This window comes from Globicephala melas, chromosome 15, assembly GCF_963455315.2.
Source record: "Globicephala melas chromosome 15, mGloMel1.2, whole genome shotgun sequence".
Taxonomy (NCBI): Eukaryota; Metazoa; Chordata; class Mammalia; order Artiodactyla; family Delphinidae; genus Globicephala; species Globicephala melas.
The window spans coordinates 65,319,020-65,337,072 of record NC_083328.1 but is presented as its reverse complement, the minus strand read 5'-3'; the positions used below and the strand labels follow the sequence as shown (position 1 = coordinate 65,337,072).

The following is an 18,053-nucleotide window of genomic DNA, read 5'->3' as shown; positions in this document are numbered from 1 at the left end:
CTCTGCTCCCCACAGCCTGGGACACCCAGGTCCTGCCTCGGAGAGGCCACCCACCATACTCCCTCTCAAAGGGCCTAAAAGGTCATGCCTGCCCCTTGACATTTTCCCTAAGTCCCCTGTCCTAACACCCCTACTTCAGCCCCTCCCACCTCAGGGGATTCTGCTAGACGCTGCTCATTTGCCATTAGTCACCAGCTGGTAGAAAAGCTGAGACCATTTCCTTATTACGGTCCCACCCGCTACCGCCCAGCCCTCCCTCCCCTCCCAGCTCAGCCATCCAGGGCCATCTCTGGTCTGCGGGTCCGTTGTCCTTAGGGAATAGCTGAGCCCAGCCAGGGCTTGGGAGCCCAGCTAGGGCTTGGGAGCCCAGCTGCGCTGTAACCTCAGGCAGTTTCCCCAACCTCTCTGAACCTTAATCCTTTTCCTTTTCTTCCCTTCCTTCCTTCTTTCCATTCTTCCTTTTACTCTGACTCATCCCTCCCTCTCTCATGCCATAGACATTTATTGAACATCTACAGTACACCAGACACCCATGGGTCACAAGCATGGACCACTGCTCTTGGAGGCCTCACTTGCCAAGAGCTGTAAGATTAGACAGGACCCAGGCCCCTGAGACCCCATCCCTGGGTGGGCAGGAATGGGGTTGGGGGGTGTGGGATAGGACTGACCTCTGAACCCTGGAAGAGCCAGCCCAGGCTTTTGAACCAAGCCCAAGTTCCATGCCCCGACTTACTGACTGTGTGACCTCGGGCAAGTCACTTCACCCCTCTGAGCCCCAGTTTCCCCATTTAATAAATGACTAGGGCTTCCCTGGTGGCGCAGTGGTTGAGAGTCTGCCTGCCGATGCAGGGGACACGGGTTCGTGCCCCGGTCCAGGAAGATCCCACATACCACGGAGCGGCTGGGCCCGTTAGCCATGGCCGCTGTGCCTGCGCGTCCGGAGCCTATGCTCCGCAACGGGAGAGGCCACAACAGGGAGAGGCCCGCGTACCGCAAAAAAAAAAAATAATAATAATAAATAAATAAATAAATGACTAAAATCATATTGTGAGATTTAAACGGAATATCTGACTGGTAATGGGTTATTCCAAAGTTCTAAAAATTCACCTTTGCCTCCACCTCAAGGCCTGGAAATCCCTATGGAATGAAGGACTGATCCCTCGAATGGGGGAGTTCAGGCATCAATCAGTGACCCTGGGTCCAAGACTTACTTACGAGGCAGGGAGTTCTTCTAAGAAACCCCCAAATATTATAGAATATACAAATATTCTACCTTGTTTGCAACCTGCTTCACCTACGCACGTCAGAATCTCCCTTTTGTGGGGGAAGGGGAGCCTTGACTCTTGATGACATCATCATAAAAAGTTTTAGGTGGCATTTACTGAGCACTTACTATGTGTCCCCCACTGCACAGACATTATCTCTAAATCCCAGAAGTGGTGATTCTTATTGTACCTGCTTTATAGATAAGGAGATTGAGGTTTGGTCAGGTCTAGTAATTTACCCAGGATCACACAGTCAGGAATGACCTCAGCTGTGCCCTGCCCTGCACTTCCCCTGTAAGGGATGATGAAGGGTCACCTCCTGCACTGTCTGGGGACCTTGAGCTCACAACCACCCTCCCTGGGCCTCAGTTTCCCCCTCAGTAAAATGGTTTTGAATTTTTACTTGCACAGTGAGGTAAGACAAGGCAGGGTTTCCCAACCCTCCTGAGCAGACGGGAAAACTGTGGCCCAGAGTGAGGCAAGGGCCCCCTGGTCACCAGGCCTGGAATCCAGGTCTTTGGGCTCAGCCTGTGGTCTGGTCTTTATCGATTGTCACTCCTAGGAAGCCAGTTCTGACTCAGACAGCCCTGGGATTGCTTGAGAGCCTGAATCACTTAGGTGGTCATAGTTCTATAGAAACAGGAAGAGGAAAGAAGAGGCGGCAGCTGGCGTGGTCAGGGACGGGTCTCGGGCTCTGTACCAAGCCCCATGCAGGGCACCAGGAACAACCTGATGGGTAAAAAGCTTCCAGTGTATTCCTGCCCTCCAGGGAGCTCCCAAGTGCGGGTCATAAAGGGAGATTAGTACCAAGTGGAGAAGAAATGTCATTTCCAAACGGAAAAGAATGGACAAAGGCAAAACCCATCCTTTCATGTGGGGCAGGTCTGACTCTTGTAGAAACGCTGAGACTGCAACCTTCCTTCTGCAGAGCCTGACTGTCTCCGGGCCTCCTGTTTCTCTTTGAGGTCCCTACTCTCAGAGCCAGGTTCTGGGACACATGGCATTTTTGCTCCAAAACTCAGAAGCCCCAGTTATTGAGTGATCACTATGTACTAGGTGCCCAAACTCAGTTATTATGGTTGAGTCTTACTCCAGGCCTGTGAGGGAGGAATTCTTTTCCTCATTTTGCAGAGGGGGAGACTGAGGCCTGGAGAGCCAAAATACCTGCCCATGGCTACATAGTGTGATCTCAAACCCTGGCTTCTTGACTGACGTTCATGCACACCACTCCTTCCTTTCAGCTCTCGCTAGCTGTAGGGAACAGTTTCTACAACAGTCTATAAGATGGGGCAATGACAAGGTTCGCCCATTGGGCAATTTTATGGGTCAGCAGGGCCCCAAACTGTTGTAAGTTTGTTCACTAAGACCTCAGGCAGGGTCCATTTGACTCAGGGACACACATCTACTAAAACAACACAGATCCATTCCCTGCACTGTGTCACACAGGAATGGAAACTGGGGCCAATTTTGTAGCCTAATCCATCCATAAATATGGAACTTACTCTGGAAAAAGGGCTGGAGGAGGCTCACAGGCCCCTGCCTCTCCAAGGACCCTCCCTGTTCAGGACTTGTGGTGGCTAAGAACCATAGGAGGCTGGGGGACCAGAGGGAGAAGAATGGGTGATCCCCCCATCCCCTAGGGTGCTAGGAGTGAGAGGTCAGAGGTTGAGTCCCTGGGACGTTGGCTTTGTTTCCTTCTGGCACAGGCTGGACCTGAAGGAACATCATCAGTAGAGGGAGGGAGTGGGGGAGGGGTAAGTGGATGGATGGATGGATGGATGGATGGATGGATGGGTGAGTAGATGGATGATTGAATGATTAGATGGATGGACGATTAGATGGATAGAGGGATGGATGAGATAGAGGGATGTCTCTGGATTTTGCGACAGAGACAGGTGTGTTGAGTCTGTCTTTGTGGGTGTGTCTGCATGTTTGTACATGAGGCCATGTCTGTCTGTGTGTCCGTCTCCCAGTATCTGCACCTTTGTGTGTCTGTAAGTGCCCCAATCTGATTTTGTGTCCACCTCTGGTGGTGTGTGGTCCGTGTGTCTATGAGCTGGGTGCATCCGGACACCTGCTTATTTGTGTGTAGTTCTTGGTGGGTACCTGTCCGTGTGTGTCTGGCTGTGGCTATGTACAGGCATGTCTCTGATTTTAATCTGATTTTCTGTCTACGTCACCGTGTCTGTGTGTCCAGGTTTATTTGTCGTATCTGTCACAGTGTGTCTGTGTCTCTGTGCGTCCACAACCCTACGTCCCTGATTGTGTGTCTGTGTCTGCTCCATGTGTATCTTTATCTGACGGTGTATGTGTCTTCTTGATCCCGGGTCTGACCTGACTGCGGGTCCATGTCTGTGTATCCAAGTATGCCTGTGTGTCCTGGTGCAATTGTGTGTCTGTATCTGTGTGTGTTTCTGTATCCAGGGGTCTCTGTTACCCAAGATCTGACTCTATGTATCCAGGTGTGTCTGGGTGTCCTGGTCTGTGTGTCCCCGTGGCTGCCGTCCCAGCCCTGCTCTGTTTCCCCAGGGGGCGCCCTTGCCCAACCTTCACTTCCTTCCTCGTCTCCTGACCCCCGGGTGCGCCCCAGCCGGCTGGTGGAGAGGAGCGTGGACCCAGACAGGACACCGCCTCCCCGCCAGGTCCCCGCCTTCCCGCAAGGCCCCGCCCCTAGCCCGCCCCTAAGCGGGCTATAAGTTCACCGTCGGTCTCAGCCTCTGCATTGCCCGTTGCTAGTGGTCTGCACTTGGAGAGTCCTGCCACGGGTCTGAAGAGCACAGCCACCACCCGACCATGGCCGAGGGTGAGTATCAGGGTCAGTGCAGTATCAGGGTCAGCGCCGCTGCGACCGCTCAGGGGCCCCGGGTCCAGCCATCCTTACCTGATCTCTGTGGTCCCACCGGTGCAGTGGGGGTCAGGACCGGGCTGGGCTCAATCCCTAAGTCCCCGATTTGGAGCGCAACAGGTGGGCTGGGCTGGGTGAGAGGTGCCGGGCTCCCAGTCCTGGCTCTGCTTGGGGCCTCAGCTTCCCCATCCCCAGGGCATAGTCATTAACCTCTGCCTTCCTGGATCAGATGAGGCAATGGAACACGAAGGCATGTTATGAACGGTAAAGTACTGTGTTAGCAGACCATTGTCACTTGTCCTCCGTCAGTTAGTGGGAGCTGGCTCCCTGCTGCATGCCAGGCGTGAAGCTGTACAGAGGGTGCTGGCCTGGGCTCAAGTACTTAGTTTTGGTTAGTCCGTGGTGGTGTGTAACCCAAGCCTGGCTGTCTCCTTGGCCTTGGGGGCCAGAGAGGAGCTCCCAGCATCCTATGGGGGAGAGGCCTGAGAGCAGACTTGCTTTCCTAGGTCCCTCCCTGCCCTCAAGTTCTGCAACCCTTGTCCTTGGCCACTGGTTGAGTCTCAGTTTCCCTTCCTGTAAAACATGGACAGTAATGCCAGTCCTCAGTACATCTGTGAAAGGACTGGAGAAGGAGCTCAATTCATTTCCTACACACACACACACACACACACACACACACGGGCAGGGCTACCATTTCAGAGGAGGGATTTCTACGATGGGAGATGCGCCTGTACTAATGCTGCTGGACTCAGCATCCTGGCTGACTCTTGGGTCAAGTCCATTTGGAGGTGGCCTCTGCACCACCGCAGACCCCAGGAAGGAGGGTGGGCAGAGCGAACATGGAGAGGGACCCGGGGCGCGTGGAGCAGGAACAAGCAGGGAGAACCACCGACGTGCCCGACCTGCTGTGTGATCTCGGGCCACCTTTGTCCCTCTCTGGGACCCGGCTCCCCAACACATGCCATGGAAAGCCAGCTCAGGGCTGGGTGTGACGCGTCACCTAGGCGGCCACTTGTGCCCCATGCAGTTTCCCACCCTGTCCCCAAGAGTGGGGTTCAGTAGACCTGGGGGACTCTGGAGATGCCAATTATGATGAGCCCCCTGACCCACTGCCAGAGTGGCCACTTTCTACAGGGGTCCCGGTGGCCTGGAAGACCTCGGGTCCTTTCTCTGCAGAAATCCTAAGATCCTGGACCCCAGTGTTTCTGCACCTCTAGAGCTGGGCATGATTTCTGGAAATCTTTCTTCAGACAATAGAGTGAGAAAGCGCTGCATCTGCCCCAGACCAGGGACTGACCATCTCCCTAAGGTCTCCTAGGGGGACAACAGTGGCCTCTTTCTTGCTTAAGCTCTCTGGAGTTGAAGTTTCCCAAAACAGTGTTTCTTCACCCCAACAGGCCAGCAGGAAGTTCTTCCCTGTGGCTAGCGGAGGTCTCTCTTGCTGTGATTGCAGGGGCCTCAACTTCCTCCAGGTCTCCTCCTAGGCTTGAAACAACACAGGACGTGGGCGGGGGATGGGAGGGGTGGAGGGGGTCAGGGGGATGGACAACAAATCCTGAGCTGTGAGTGAGGTTGTTACCAGTGCGGGCTCCCGAACCTACAGCCCTGGATTCAAACCCCAAAGCTTCAGCTTGTGCTTGCCGTGAGACCTGGGGCCGCGTAATGTCTCTGTCTACAAAGTGAAGGTAGTGGTAGTAGCTGTGTAGGTGGGTAGTTGTGAGGTTTAAGTGGAGATAATCCATGTCAAAGCCCTCGGCAGTTACTGGGCAATTCGCGCCTCATTTGGGGGCTATTCCATGGCGGAAGGGAGGAGACCTGCATGTATGTCCCTGTGGAAGGACCCACTTGCTGGGTGACTTTGGCAAATCCCTGCCCCTGGGCCTCAGTGGGACCACATACTCTTAAGGGCCCCATAATTCTGAGCATCTCCCTTGCCCACTCCTATCACCCTACGGTCCCCCTAATCTTGACCTTGATTAGGTCAGATTGAACTTGCCAAGGTTTATGAGATTTGACCCTCACTCTCCCATCACCCCGGTCCCTCCCCTGGTCTTCAGCTCCCTCTGAAAATATGGGAAAAGAGAACTTTCACGTATCAAACTTTTGCCCTGGGCTCGGCCCCGGGGAAAGGGTGTCTTCTGCTAGACCTCACAGCAGCCCTTTGATGCTTCAGTAAAGGAGGCACAGAGAGGGAGAGACACCTTCCCCAGGATCACACAGCGGCACAGCAGAACTGAAACTCAGGTCCAGAAGACTCCAAAACCTCTGTCATTGAAAAAAATTTATATTATGGAGAATAATGAACATACATAAAAGTAAAGAGAACAGTAGAATAAATGCCTATGTTCTCGTCACCTGGTCCCAACTACCACCAACTTATGGCTACTGTTGCCTCCTGCCCTCACACCCCACAACCTATTATTTGGAAACAAATCCCAGGCATCACATCATTTCATCCGTAAATATTTCAATATATCTCTCCAAAGAATAAGGACTCCTTTTTAGACATAAACAAATTAAAAATTCCTTAATATCACCATTATACATCAGTATTCAAATTTCTAATTGCCTCATGCATGTAATAAATAGTTTTTAAAATCGAAATCCAAATAAGCGTCACACAGCACAGGGGGTTGTAATGTGTTTTAGGTTTCTCTTAGTCTATAGGTTATCCCTTCAACTTTTTTTTCTTGTCTTTTCTGGGTTTTTTTTTTTTTTGTAATTTATTGGTTAAAGAAACCAAATACTTTACCTATAGTTTCCCAGAGTATGAATTTTGTGGATTGCTTCCTGGTTCTGTGTTTACATCTTCCTCAGTCCTCTGTATTTTCTGGAAATCGGAAATTGAACCTAAAAGGCAAAGCCTGTGTAATTAATCGATACCGAACACCACCCCCCTTTTTACCAAAAGAGCCCTCCAATCACAATAGACTAGCTCGTGTTCAGTAGGCATTTATTATGAGCCAAGCACCGGGCTAAATGGCTCACCACAGCCCTGTTAGGTGGGTCCTGCTGTCCCCACCTGTGGACACATGGGGAAAAGTGAGGCCCAGAAAAGCTGAGTTGCCTGAGGGTCCACGGCTGGGAGGTGCAAAGCTTCCCCACTTGCCGCAGTGCACGCAACCTGTGATTAAGAGCTGGGGAGGGAATTCCCCACCGGTCCAGTGGTTAGGACTCTGGGCTTCCACTGCAGTGGGCCCAGGTTCAATCCCTGGTCTGGGAACTAAGATCCTGCAAGCCGCGCAGCATGGCCAAAAAAAAAAAAAAGAGTCGGGGAGATTCAGGCCCAGTTAGCCCCTGGGGGACAGGGCGGGTGGGGATTGGGAAGGCTGGCTCCCGGGGGGCGCCCTGAACCCCTCACGTCCAGGGAGCTCAGGGCTCACAGCTGGCTGAGGGATGGAACCACGACTCAAGATCTGTCTCCACAGATCTTGTTCTGGAGAGATGTGACCTGGAGCTGGAGGCCAATGGCCGTGACCACCACACGGCTGACCTGTGCAGGGAGAAGCTGGTGGTGCGACGGGGCCAGCCCTTCTGGCTGACGCTGCACTTCGAGGGCCGAAACTACGAGGCCGGCGTGGACAGCCTCACCTTCTGTGCCGTGACTGGTGAGTCCCACGCCCGCACCTCCCTGTTCTGTGGTTTCGTTGTCCCCTGACAGACCATGGGACAGGTGACGCCATTCCTCTTCACCCCCTGAGAAATTCCCAGCAGTCATAACCCATTTTACAGATGAGGGAACTGAGGCCAGAGAGTGCAGAGATGTCTCCGCAGGCCCTCAGTCTTGTAGATAAGTCTGTGCTTCTGGACGCCTGGGTTCCTGACAACCTGTTGTCACCAGGGTTGAGGGGGAGGTTTGCCGCCACACGGGTCCATCAAGGTCCTGCCTGCCTTTTCCCACATGAGAACAACTTCCCAGTTCTTATCAACAGTCACCCCCGCAAACCCACGCAACCTGATGAAGCCTCTGGGATCAGGCCCAAAGAGGGTCTGGTTGGTGGAGAGAACCCCAGCTGCTCCAGCCCTCTGAGTGGGCAGTTTTATGTTCCCCTGGTTCTTTCTCTAAGCCTTGGGAGGCTGCCTCAGGCTCAGGAGCTGGACGGACAGACCTGGGTTCTGGTGTGGACCAGACTGCCTACCCGCTGTGTGACCCTGGGCAAGTTGCTTAGCCTCTCTGAGGTAAAGCGCTCCTGGTGGAAGGTAGTTAGGTGAGAAGGGCCTGACATGAGGGAGTGCTCTGCAGATGTTAGCAGCTGTTTGCTGGTCTTGCTCCAGGGACTCCAGTGATGGATGAAGGGACATTGAGGCCCCAACCACCCCATCTCCAGATGCCCAGTGTCCAGTCTTCTTTGCTATTCCCAGGAAAGTGGCCTTAAATGTCAAATCCCTGGGTTTGGCTTCTGATGGGAACCACTCCCTTGAGGTCAGAGAGGGGCCGCCTGGCTGGGACTCTGGCCCAAGTGTGGGAAAGGTGAGCTCTAGCTCTTTCTGAGGTCTCTGAGGCCAGAGAGCAAGCAGGCTGAGGCCCGTACTACCTGGGAGGCCGTTTGATAAAGCTTATCACAGTGCCTGCAGACCGGCCACGGATATCCCCTTCATCCCTTTCCTTCCTCCCCCTTCCCTTCTGGCAGGAACACACCTACTAGCCAGGGCACCCCCCCACACACATACCCAGCATCCTTGGGGTTCTTCCAATAAATCTGAGGGGCCTCCTGCAAGTCTCTGATCTTTCCAGCCTCAGTTTCCCCCTCTGTAAAGTGGAAGGCTGAATCCATGGCAGTTAAGGGCTGGGTGTGGTGCCCTGAGAAGTGTCAGGCTTGGCTTGATGAAGATCACATCTATGGTGTATGCATACTCATCCTGAATCCTTCTGTTCTGGAAGCATAACTAACACCCATTTTACAGATGAGAACTCTGAGACTCAGAAAGGTCAAGTTACTTGCCCAGGTCACACAGTAAGTTAGGGACACAGCAGGATTGAAACCCTGACCCTAGAGTTGAGGCTTTTCATTGATGTGATCTGAGAGCAGGGACATTTACTTGTTCACCACAAGTGCCTGCCGGCCTCAGTTTATTCCTCTGTGAAATGGATGGTCGATGAACTGCCAACTTGGGTATTTCCCATCTCTTTTTCCTTCTTTCACTTTCAAGGTGTCCGAATTTCTTTCTCCTTCTTCTCCATTTGTCTAGGTAGCCTGACACTAGGTCACGAGGCCCCAAGTTCAGGGTTGGGGCCACGGGGGAGGCAGGCAGCTGACCTTCTTACCCCAGCAACTAATCTCTGTTCTCCAGTCTCTGCCAACTTATCTCAAATCATAGCCAACCTGCCCTGGTAACGTCCACAGCCCCCGGGGCAGCCACAGAAGGCACTGTATCTCTGGGTGCACTCGACCTCCCTGTCTGAGCTACCAAGACCCTCCTGTGGGCTGGGGAAGCTGAGAAACAATACCAGGAAGCGGAGCTTTCTGCCTTGAGGCCTGGCTTTGGTCAGCCCCCGACCCTGGGCCTGGCCTGGGCACCCTGCCCTAGTGTTGGAACATTCTAGCTTATGATCAGCCTGTCCTACCTCTTCAGGGAAACTGAGGCCCAGAGAGGGGAGAGAGCTGGCGAAGGTCATTCAGCAAATGGGGTGTGTGACCTGACCCCACCCATGCCCAGATGCCATGCAATTCACCCTGACAATTCGAGGCCAGACAGGCTCTGCTGTGGGGTACAGACCACAGCAGACAAGCACCACCCTTGTTAAGGAATAAAGCTCTGCTTCCCCCCAAGGCGGGCCAGGGTTGGGAAGGTGGGTCGGGTGAGAGTGAGGTCATCCTGAAGCAGTGAAAAGAAGCCTTCTGCAGCTAATAGGAGGCTTGACTCTGGAAGGTTCCCCTCATCCACCCCACCCAGGCCCTCACTGCCGTGGTCGGGGTAGTGGCCAGGACCCCTCAGGTCTCCAGGGCCATTTACCCAGGGGGGGTCTCTGCAGCGCCTCTAGCCCCACAAAGAGTACTGCGTGGAACCGCAGCCAAGGAGTTTTCTAAGCCAGTTTATGTGAGCAGCAGTGGGGCCGGGGGCAGCCCGTCCGCATCCCATCCACCAGGACCCCTCAGAAGAAAAGGGTGTGTAAGTGCGTGTATGTACACGGTTTCCGCGGGACAGAGAGAAAGGGAAATGTGTTTCCTGGCCTGTCCCTGAGGGTGATGTATCAATAGTGATGGTGGCTATGGTACCTGGCCCAGGCCGTTACCATGGAGACCAGATCATTGATCATCCAAACAGAGTCTTTTCTGAGAATGAAAGGGGTGCCATTAAGAATTATGCTGGATAAACAAATGGGACCTAATGAAGCTTCCAGGCTTTTGCACAGCAAAGGAAACCATAAACAAGACCAAAAGACAACCCTCAGAATGGGAGAAAATATTTGCAAACGAAGCAACTGACAAAGGATTTATCTCCAAAATTTACAAGCAGCTCATGCAGCTCAATAACAAAAAAACAAACAACCCAATCCAAAAATGGGCAGGAGACCTAAATAGACATTTCTCCAAAGAAGATATACAGATTGTCAACAAACACATGAAAGAATGCTCAACATCACTAATCATTAGAGAAATGCAAATCAAAACTACAGTGAGGTATCACCTCACACTGGTCAGAATGGCCATCATCAAAATATCTACAAACAATAAATTCTGGAGAGGGTGTGGAGAAAAGGGAACCCTCTTGCACTGTTGGTGGGAATGTAAATTGATACAGCCACTATGGAGAACAGTATGGAGGTTCCTTAAAAAACTACAAATAGAACTACCATATGACCCAGCAATCCCACTACTGGGCATATACCCTGAGAAAACCATAATTCAAAAAGAGTCATGTACCAAAATGTTCATTGCAGCTCTATTTACAATAGCCCGGAGATGGAAACAACCTAAGTGTCCATCATCGGATGAATGGATAAAGAAGATGTGGCACATATATACAATGGAATATTACTCAGCCATAAAAAGAAATGAAATTGAGCTATTTATAATGAGGTGGATAGACCTAGAGTCTGTCATACAGAGTGAAGTAAGTCAGAAAGGGAAGGACAAATACCGTATGCTAACACATATATATGGAATTTAAGAAAAAAATATGTCATGAAGAACCTAGGGGTAAGACAGGAATAAAGACACAGACCTACTAGAGAATGGACTTGAGGATATGGGGAGAGGGAAGGGTAAGCTGTGACAAAGCGAGAGAGAGGCATGGACATATATACACTACCAAATGTAAGGTAGATAGCTAGTGGGAAGCAGCCGCATGGCACAGGGAGATCAGCTCGGTGCTTTGTGACCTCCTGGAGGGGTAGGATAGGGAGGGTGGGAGGGAGGGAGATGCAAGAGGGAAGAGACATAGGAACATATGTATATGTATAACTGATTCACTTTGTTATAAAGCAGAAACTAACACACCATTGTAAAGCAATTATACTCCAATAAAGATGTTAAAAAAAAAAAAAAGAATTATGCTGGGACCACAGGCATAAAATGAAACTATCCTGGGAAAACTAGGATGTATAGTCACCCCAACTTTACCCCTTTCGGTCTCAGTTTCTGTATCTGTGAAGTGATTCAATTGAGCTAGACAATTACCGCATTCCACTCCAGTCTCAAAATCTGTTATTTGGCCTGAGAATTCTGATTTGTAATATGGTCTCTTTGGATGACGCTGGGGGTAGTTCATATTTACTGCATAATTACTATGTGCTAGTCACTACTTTAAACTCTCAATGATTCTTCTAAACAGCGTTAGAAGGTGGTAGTGACAATAATTAATAATAACTATCATGTATTGAGCACTTACTATGTGCCAGGCACCTTGCAATGTGCTTAACAAGCATCACCTTCTTTGAGCCTCACAATGACCTTATGAGGAGGTATTGCAATTGACCCCGTTTTACAGGTAAGGAAACTGAGGCACAGAGAAGCTAAATAGCTTGTCCAAGGCCACAGAGCCAGTTTCAGACCTGGAGTCGAACCTTTCCAGGCGTGTAGTCTAAGCCTGTTTTCTTCTTTGATGAGAAAATCGCAGATCAGAGAGGCCTGGTGACTTAGCCCAGGTCACACAGCACTCAGGGTCTAAGTGGTGGAACCAGACCTAGGCTGGCTCTCGGGCCCCAGTGCTGCCCCACTTCTCCCCTAAATACTGGCTCTGGAAGACAGGGAGCATTTAAAGGCTTACAGCTGGCTCCTGGCACTCAGACAGGGCCCCAGAGGCCTGTGTCATGCCAGTTAGTTCATAGTTATATTTGGGCCTGGGAGTGGGTGGGGCTGGCAGGTAGCCCCTCAGTGAGCAGGGCCCCATATTGTCAGTAGTGAGGGGGGGCAGAGCTGCAGGGAGGGAGATGCAAGAATAAACAGAAAGCCTCCCGAGCAGCCGCCCAACCAGGCAGAGAAGGTTTTGTTTCTTCTCTCTGCCGCCCAAGTCCAGAAAGAGTAACCAGCACCCCTCACCCTCCCCATGACTCAGACTCGCCTACATGGGCTAGGCCCTGCCCTCCAACTGAAAAAGAGCTAGTTCAAGACAGGCTGTCACCACACTGAGCCCTGAAACCCCCCCACTAGGGAGCCTCCCTTTTGGGAATGAGAGGCACCTTGGGGGCAGCCCAGGGCCTAGAGATGTGGGCTCAGATGTTAGCTTTGCTGCAGACCCCTGGGATGTTCTTGGGAGAGCCCTTCTCTCTGAGCCTCAGTTTTCCCTCCTCTACAAGGGGTCTTGGGAGAAGCAGGAAGTGCCAAGGTGCTTTGTAAAGTGTAAAAGGCTGTAGGGAGGCGAGGGGTAGTTCTGGCTCTTCGTGGCTGCCTATGGAGGTACAGAGGCAAAGTTGGAGGGGCCCTTGGGAGATAGACACCTAGGCCTGCATTGGCCAGCACCCTCTGCTAGCCAAGAGCAGGCAGGCTTTCAGACAGGCCCCACTGGGGACATCAGAGGACCAAGGTCCCATTCTACTCAGAGTCTCGGCTTCTTTTTCTGAAAGTTAAAGGATTTAGGCAGGAGAGGAGGACCTTCGGAGAGTATCTTGCCTAATTCCTGTCCATGTTACAGATGGGCAAACTGAGCCCAGAGAAGAGAATGGTCTTCCCCAAAGTCACGCCAGTCCAGAGCAGTGTGACTGTGACCCTGTCCCAGGCCACACTGTCCCCTCTCCCAGGAGGAACCTCCTAGGAGACTGAGGGCGTGCTGTGCGCCTGCACATTTTCACGTATTCCCCCAAAACCATCCTGCACATTTTTGGGGTCTGATCCCCATTTTACAGATGAAGAAGCTGAGGCTCAGAGAGATGAAACCTGTCCCCAAAGTTCCCTCAATGGTTAGTGACAGAACTAGGCCTCAAACCCAGGCCCAGGGGACCCCAGACATGTGCTCTGCTCCTGCCAGCCCTGGCGCTCACCCCCCCTCACCACCCCTGGCTCACGGCCCCTGCTTTCTCCCTCTGCAGGCCCAGCCCCCAGCGAGGATGCCGGGACCAAAGCCCGCTTCGGGCTGTCCGATGCTGTGGAGGAGGGTGCCTGGGCGGCCACAGTGGTGGACCAGCAGGACAGTGCCCTCTCGCTGCAGCTCCGCACCCCAGCCAGCTCCCCCATTGGCCTGTACCGCCTCAGCCTGGAGGCCTCCACTGGCTACCAGGGCTCCAGCTTCGTGCTGGGTCACTTCACCCTGCTCTTCAATGCCTGGTGCCCAGGTGAGCTGCGCTTCATCCGCGGGGCAGGGTGTGGAGATGGGCAGGGCTGGACCCACCCATGGGAACCACTGAGGGTGGGGGGATGGGGCGGAAGAGACATGCAGTTGAATTGAGTGAGGCCTGCTCTATACAGTTCCGTGCTCCAGCCTCCCAAAGACCTTGTGATGTCGGAACTCATTATTCCCATTTACAGAGGAGGAGACAGGCTTGCGGAAGCAAAATGACTTGCCCCAGCCTACGTAGCTACGAAGGGATCTCACCCCGTGTCTGAGGCCCTGGCACTGTGAGCTGGGCCTGGAGGTGGCCCGGGTTCAGGAGCCCCGTTCAGGAAAGGGCTGCCCAATGGATGCCCAGGGCCGCGGCTTTACGCCTGGTTCTGTTCCGTGGGGCTCTGTTTTAAATCCCACCAGACTGGCTTGGGGAAGGGAAACAGGGAGGTGGAGGGGCGGGGTACCCAGGAGAGGTGGTCAGGAGCAGTTTGGTCACCTAAGTGCCTCCTTATGCACTCTTTCAGTGATGGCTCTCAACAATCCCCAGGGGGAGAGGTTAGCATCCTCGTTTTACAGACGGTAAACTGAGGCTCAGAGATAAGTGGTTTTAGGCAGGTCCTTCAAGAAGCAAGTGGGCGATACTGGACAAAACTAGAGAGTCCAGGAGAGGGCTGAGTCTATCTCGAGCAGATGGGAGGAGACAGGGGCGCGCCACAGGCCTTCCTCAGTTTCCGCATGTGACTTACAAGACAGTGGGCTCTCTTTCCTTCCTGCTGCTACGGAGCCCAGCAGAGAGAGAGGCCTTGTGGGTGGGGCCAGCTGGGAATGGGCTGTCCCTCCTCAAAGCCTGGGGCCCAGGGCAGAAATTCTGGCCTCTCCAGCATCAAGACAACCAGCTTCTTACTAGGCCACTGCTTTCTTTCTTTCTTTCTTTTTTCTCCATTTTGGGGCATTTTATTTGAACAGAAAGATTTTAAAATTTTCTCTTTTACATACTTTCGCTTTTATTTCTAATTATAACAGTAAGACATGAGAACACCCTCTCTATAAAAGCTTCAAGCACTACAGAGAGACAAGCCCCCCTTGACTCTCTTCCTTGGGAAACACCATTATTAGATGTCTTTGGGGGGGTTATCTCCTTAGATTCCAATGTATGTGCCTGGAGAAGTCACTGTATTTTTTCTTCCTTCCGGTTTTATTGAGATATAATTGACATACAGCACTGTATAAGCTTAAGGTGTACAGCATAATGACTGTACACGATGACTTATGTACATCGTGAAATGATTATCACAAGTTTAATGAACATCCATCATCTCATATAGATACAAAATTAAATAGAAAAAAATTTTTCCTTGTGTTGAGAACTTTTAGGATTTATTCTCTTAAGAACTTTCACATGTAACATACAGCAGTGTTAATTACATTCATCATGTTGTACAAGACCTCACTGCATTATGGGTTTCCCTGTCTTTCTTAAACATAAAAGAATCTTACCATATCCATCAGCCCACAACTTGGGTTGGTTTTTTTCTCCCTCTACTGTACATCTTGAGGCTCTTTCTGCATCAGTCTGCAGACATCTGCTCATCTTTCTTAAGAGCTGGGAGTGCCCTGGGTCTTGCCGGGTGGATGGTTCATTAGTCTGGCTCCCACCCACAGGCATGAGTTGATCCCCTGTGGCTTATCAGAGGGAGGAACACCCTTGATCACATGCCCTGTGGCCACACGGAATGGTTTCTCAGGACAGAAGTGGCCTTGCTGGACCCACTGTCCACTCATTTTGATTTCAGTCAATGTGAACTTACAGCTAGTTGGCAACCCTGCCCGCAGGGCAGGAACGTGGCAGTGCCCCTCCCCGACCCCAACACCGTGGGGTTTCAGAGTTCAGGGAACGGGGAGTGAGGGTCTGGGGTATGTCCCCTTCCTGTGTCCTGGCCTCCTCCCTGACAGTCAGCCAAGCAGCACAGTGACTAAAGGGACCCACATCCTAGGCCGGGAACCGGTGATGCGGAGGCAGGAAGTTGGGCTCAGTGGTGCTGGGCACACTAGGGGAGGAAACTGCTCTCCCTCTGGGGGGAGGGGGGATCTGCCCGTGACCTGGGGGCCTCCCATCCCTGAGCTCCAACATGGTTGGGGTCGGGATCTAGCGGCCCCAAGGCCTCCACCTTTACCAGCTAGAGACCTGAGCGGGGACATCATAGTCCCAGCTTCCTGGGCTGCGGTGGGGACAATTCAACATGTGCTGACACCTTCACTGGATGAGAAAGTACCGTGGGCTTTGCCTTCTTTAAATTCTTCCTCCCGTGCTGCCACTGATTTACAGCCACATAGTTTATTTATCTGAAGGCTGATGTTTATTGCACAATCTTCAGAGCCACAGGGCAGGACGCAGAAGACACCCAGCCACTTTCACGTTTGCTTCCTCCAAGCTGTAAAGTTGCTGGTCGCTGTAGGGAGCCCAGGGGTCTGAGGGGCCGGGCAGCTTCATCCCAGGCACTGGGCATGTTTCCCCAAGCTGATCTCAGTAGGCACGCTGCCTGGGCCCGCCATACTTTTAGGGACCCATGAAAATGTGTTAATTTCTTTTAAAATCAGAAGAAACAAAATGAATGTTCAGGCCAGAGAATGTGTTTTAACATATAATATTAATATGTTCATCATTATACCAATGCAGTCATAAAATATATTTTTGTTTTTTTATTTTTTTGTGGAGGAAGGAGCCCACGGAGGCAAAAATGCCCAGAGCCGACCAAAGTCATACCATGGCTCTGGAATTCCCCTTCCCAGCCTCAATTTCTTCACTTGTGAAGTGAGGATTAGAAAGGCCAGGCTAACCTTTGCCTTCCAGTCGTCTGGCCCCACCGCCCCAGGCCCTTTTCTGTCGTCACTAGCCACAGGGAACTAAGTGCCCTGCGTCTTCCAGCAGGCGCACCTCTGCTCTCTCTGGTCCTCTGCTTAGAATGTCATCCAGGCAACCTTCAGATGCCAGCGGACCCCCCAAGCTGGACAAGGACCCTCCTCCCCTGAGCTGCAGTGACACTTTCTCGGCTTTCTCTCCACCTGAATGATGCTCCTTCCTCGCACTGGCTCAGGGCTTTAGCTTGCAAAGCACCTTTCAGATCTGGGATCACATTTTACTCTTAGGGAACACAGTCAGGTGGCAGGAGAAGAAGTGACCTGCCCAGGGTCACACAGCAAAGGAGACTCAGAGCTAGGGGGTTCTTGACTCGTGGCCCAGCGAGTGTGCCTGTCTCTTGTTTTGGCATCAGGTTTCCCATCTGTAATATATTCTTGAGCCTCAGTTTTGCCATCTGTAAAATGGGGCTTCCAAGGATCCCTTCCACATGGGGCTTTTGTAGATATTAAACAAGTTAATATATGTCATACATTTATCATGGGTCCTGGCACATGCCAAGTGTTGGATAAAAGACAGACATTGTTGTCACTGATAATACCTTATCTCACTGATATGGGATTATTAATTAATGACTAGTTTTTCTGATTAAAAGAGAGAAAGGCCTCTGAGAAACTGACCTGGCCCTGGGGAGTTGGCACCCCGGCTGCCATGTCTGTGGGGAACCTGGGCCTTGCCAGACCTCAAGTTGAGGCCCTTTCCTTTTCACCCACAGCGGACGCTGTGTACCTGGACTCAGAAGAGGAGCGGCGGGAGTACGTCCTCACCCAACAGGGCTTCATCTACCAGGGCTCAGCCAAGTTCATCAATAGAATACCTTGGAATTTTGGGCAGGTAAGGCCACACCCTGCCCCTCCCAGCCATCTTAGGCCCACCGTGTACTAGGTCCTGGGTCTGAGACAGTCAAAATCAAAGTCAGAAGTGTGAGCAGGTCTGAGTCACCCACACCATGCTGTCAAAGATTCAAGGGCCCTGAAATGGCTAGAGGCTTAGAGAGGGCCCAGGCCAAGCCTGAGGTCACACAGCAAAGAGTGGCCCTTTCCACTGTGGGAGCAGCAGCTCTGGATTCAAGGTGGAAAAGAATAGGAGGGCCTTTGAGAGTTGTGGGGCTGGCAGGTGCTCCATGAGGGAGAAGGGGAACATTCAAGGCCATATATCAAAATAATGGGCAGCACTGGAGGAAGCTTACGATATGCTAGGCATGTGCTGAGAGGGGCTTTAAACCATTATCTAGATCAGTGGTTCACAAACTCGAATATATGTCAGAATCACCTGAAAAAATGGGTTAAAACACAAGTTCCTGGGTCCCAGCCCTAGTTTCTGA

The 18,053-nt window shown here is 52.0% G+C and overlaps 1 protein-coding gene across 1 annotated transcript in view; it reads left to right on the top strand.

Annotated features, from left to right (window-relative positions):
- The first annotated feature begins 3,954 nt into the window (after positions 1-3,954).
- TGM2 (transglutaminase 2) overlaps positions 3,955-18,053 on the top strand; it is a 32,851-nt gene continuing 18,752 nt past the window's right edge. The window contains exons 1-4 of the mRNA XM_060285562.1: positions 3,955-4,068; positions 7,539-7,718; positions 13,580-13,822; positions 17,445-17,563. Coding sequence (XP_060141545.1) covers positions 4,059-4,068; positions 7,539-7,718; positions 13,580-13,822; positions 17,445-17,563 — 552 coding nt within the window. The 5' untranslated portion in view covers positions 3,955-4,058. The remainder of the gene's footprint in view (positions 4,069-7,538; positions 7,719-13,579; positions 13,823-17,444; positions 17,564-18,053) is intronic.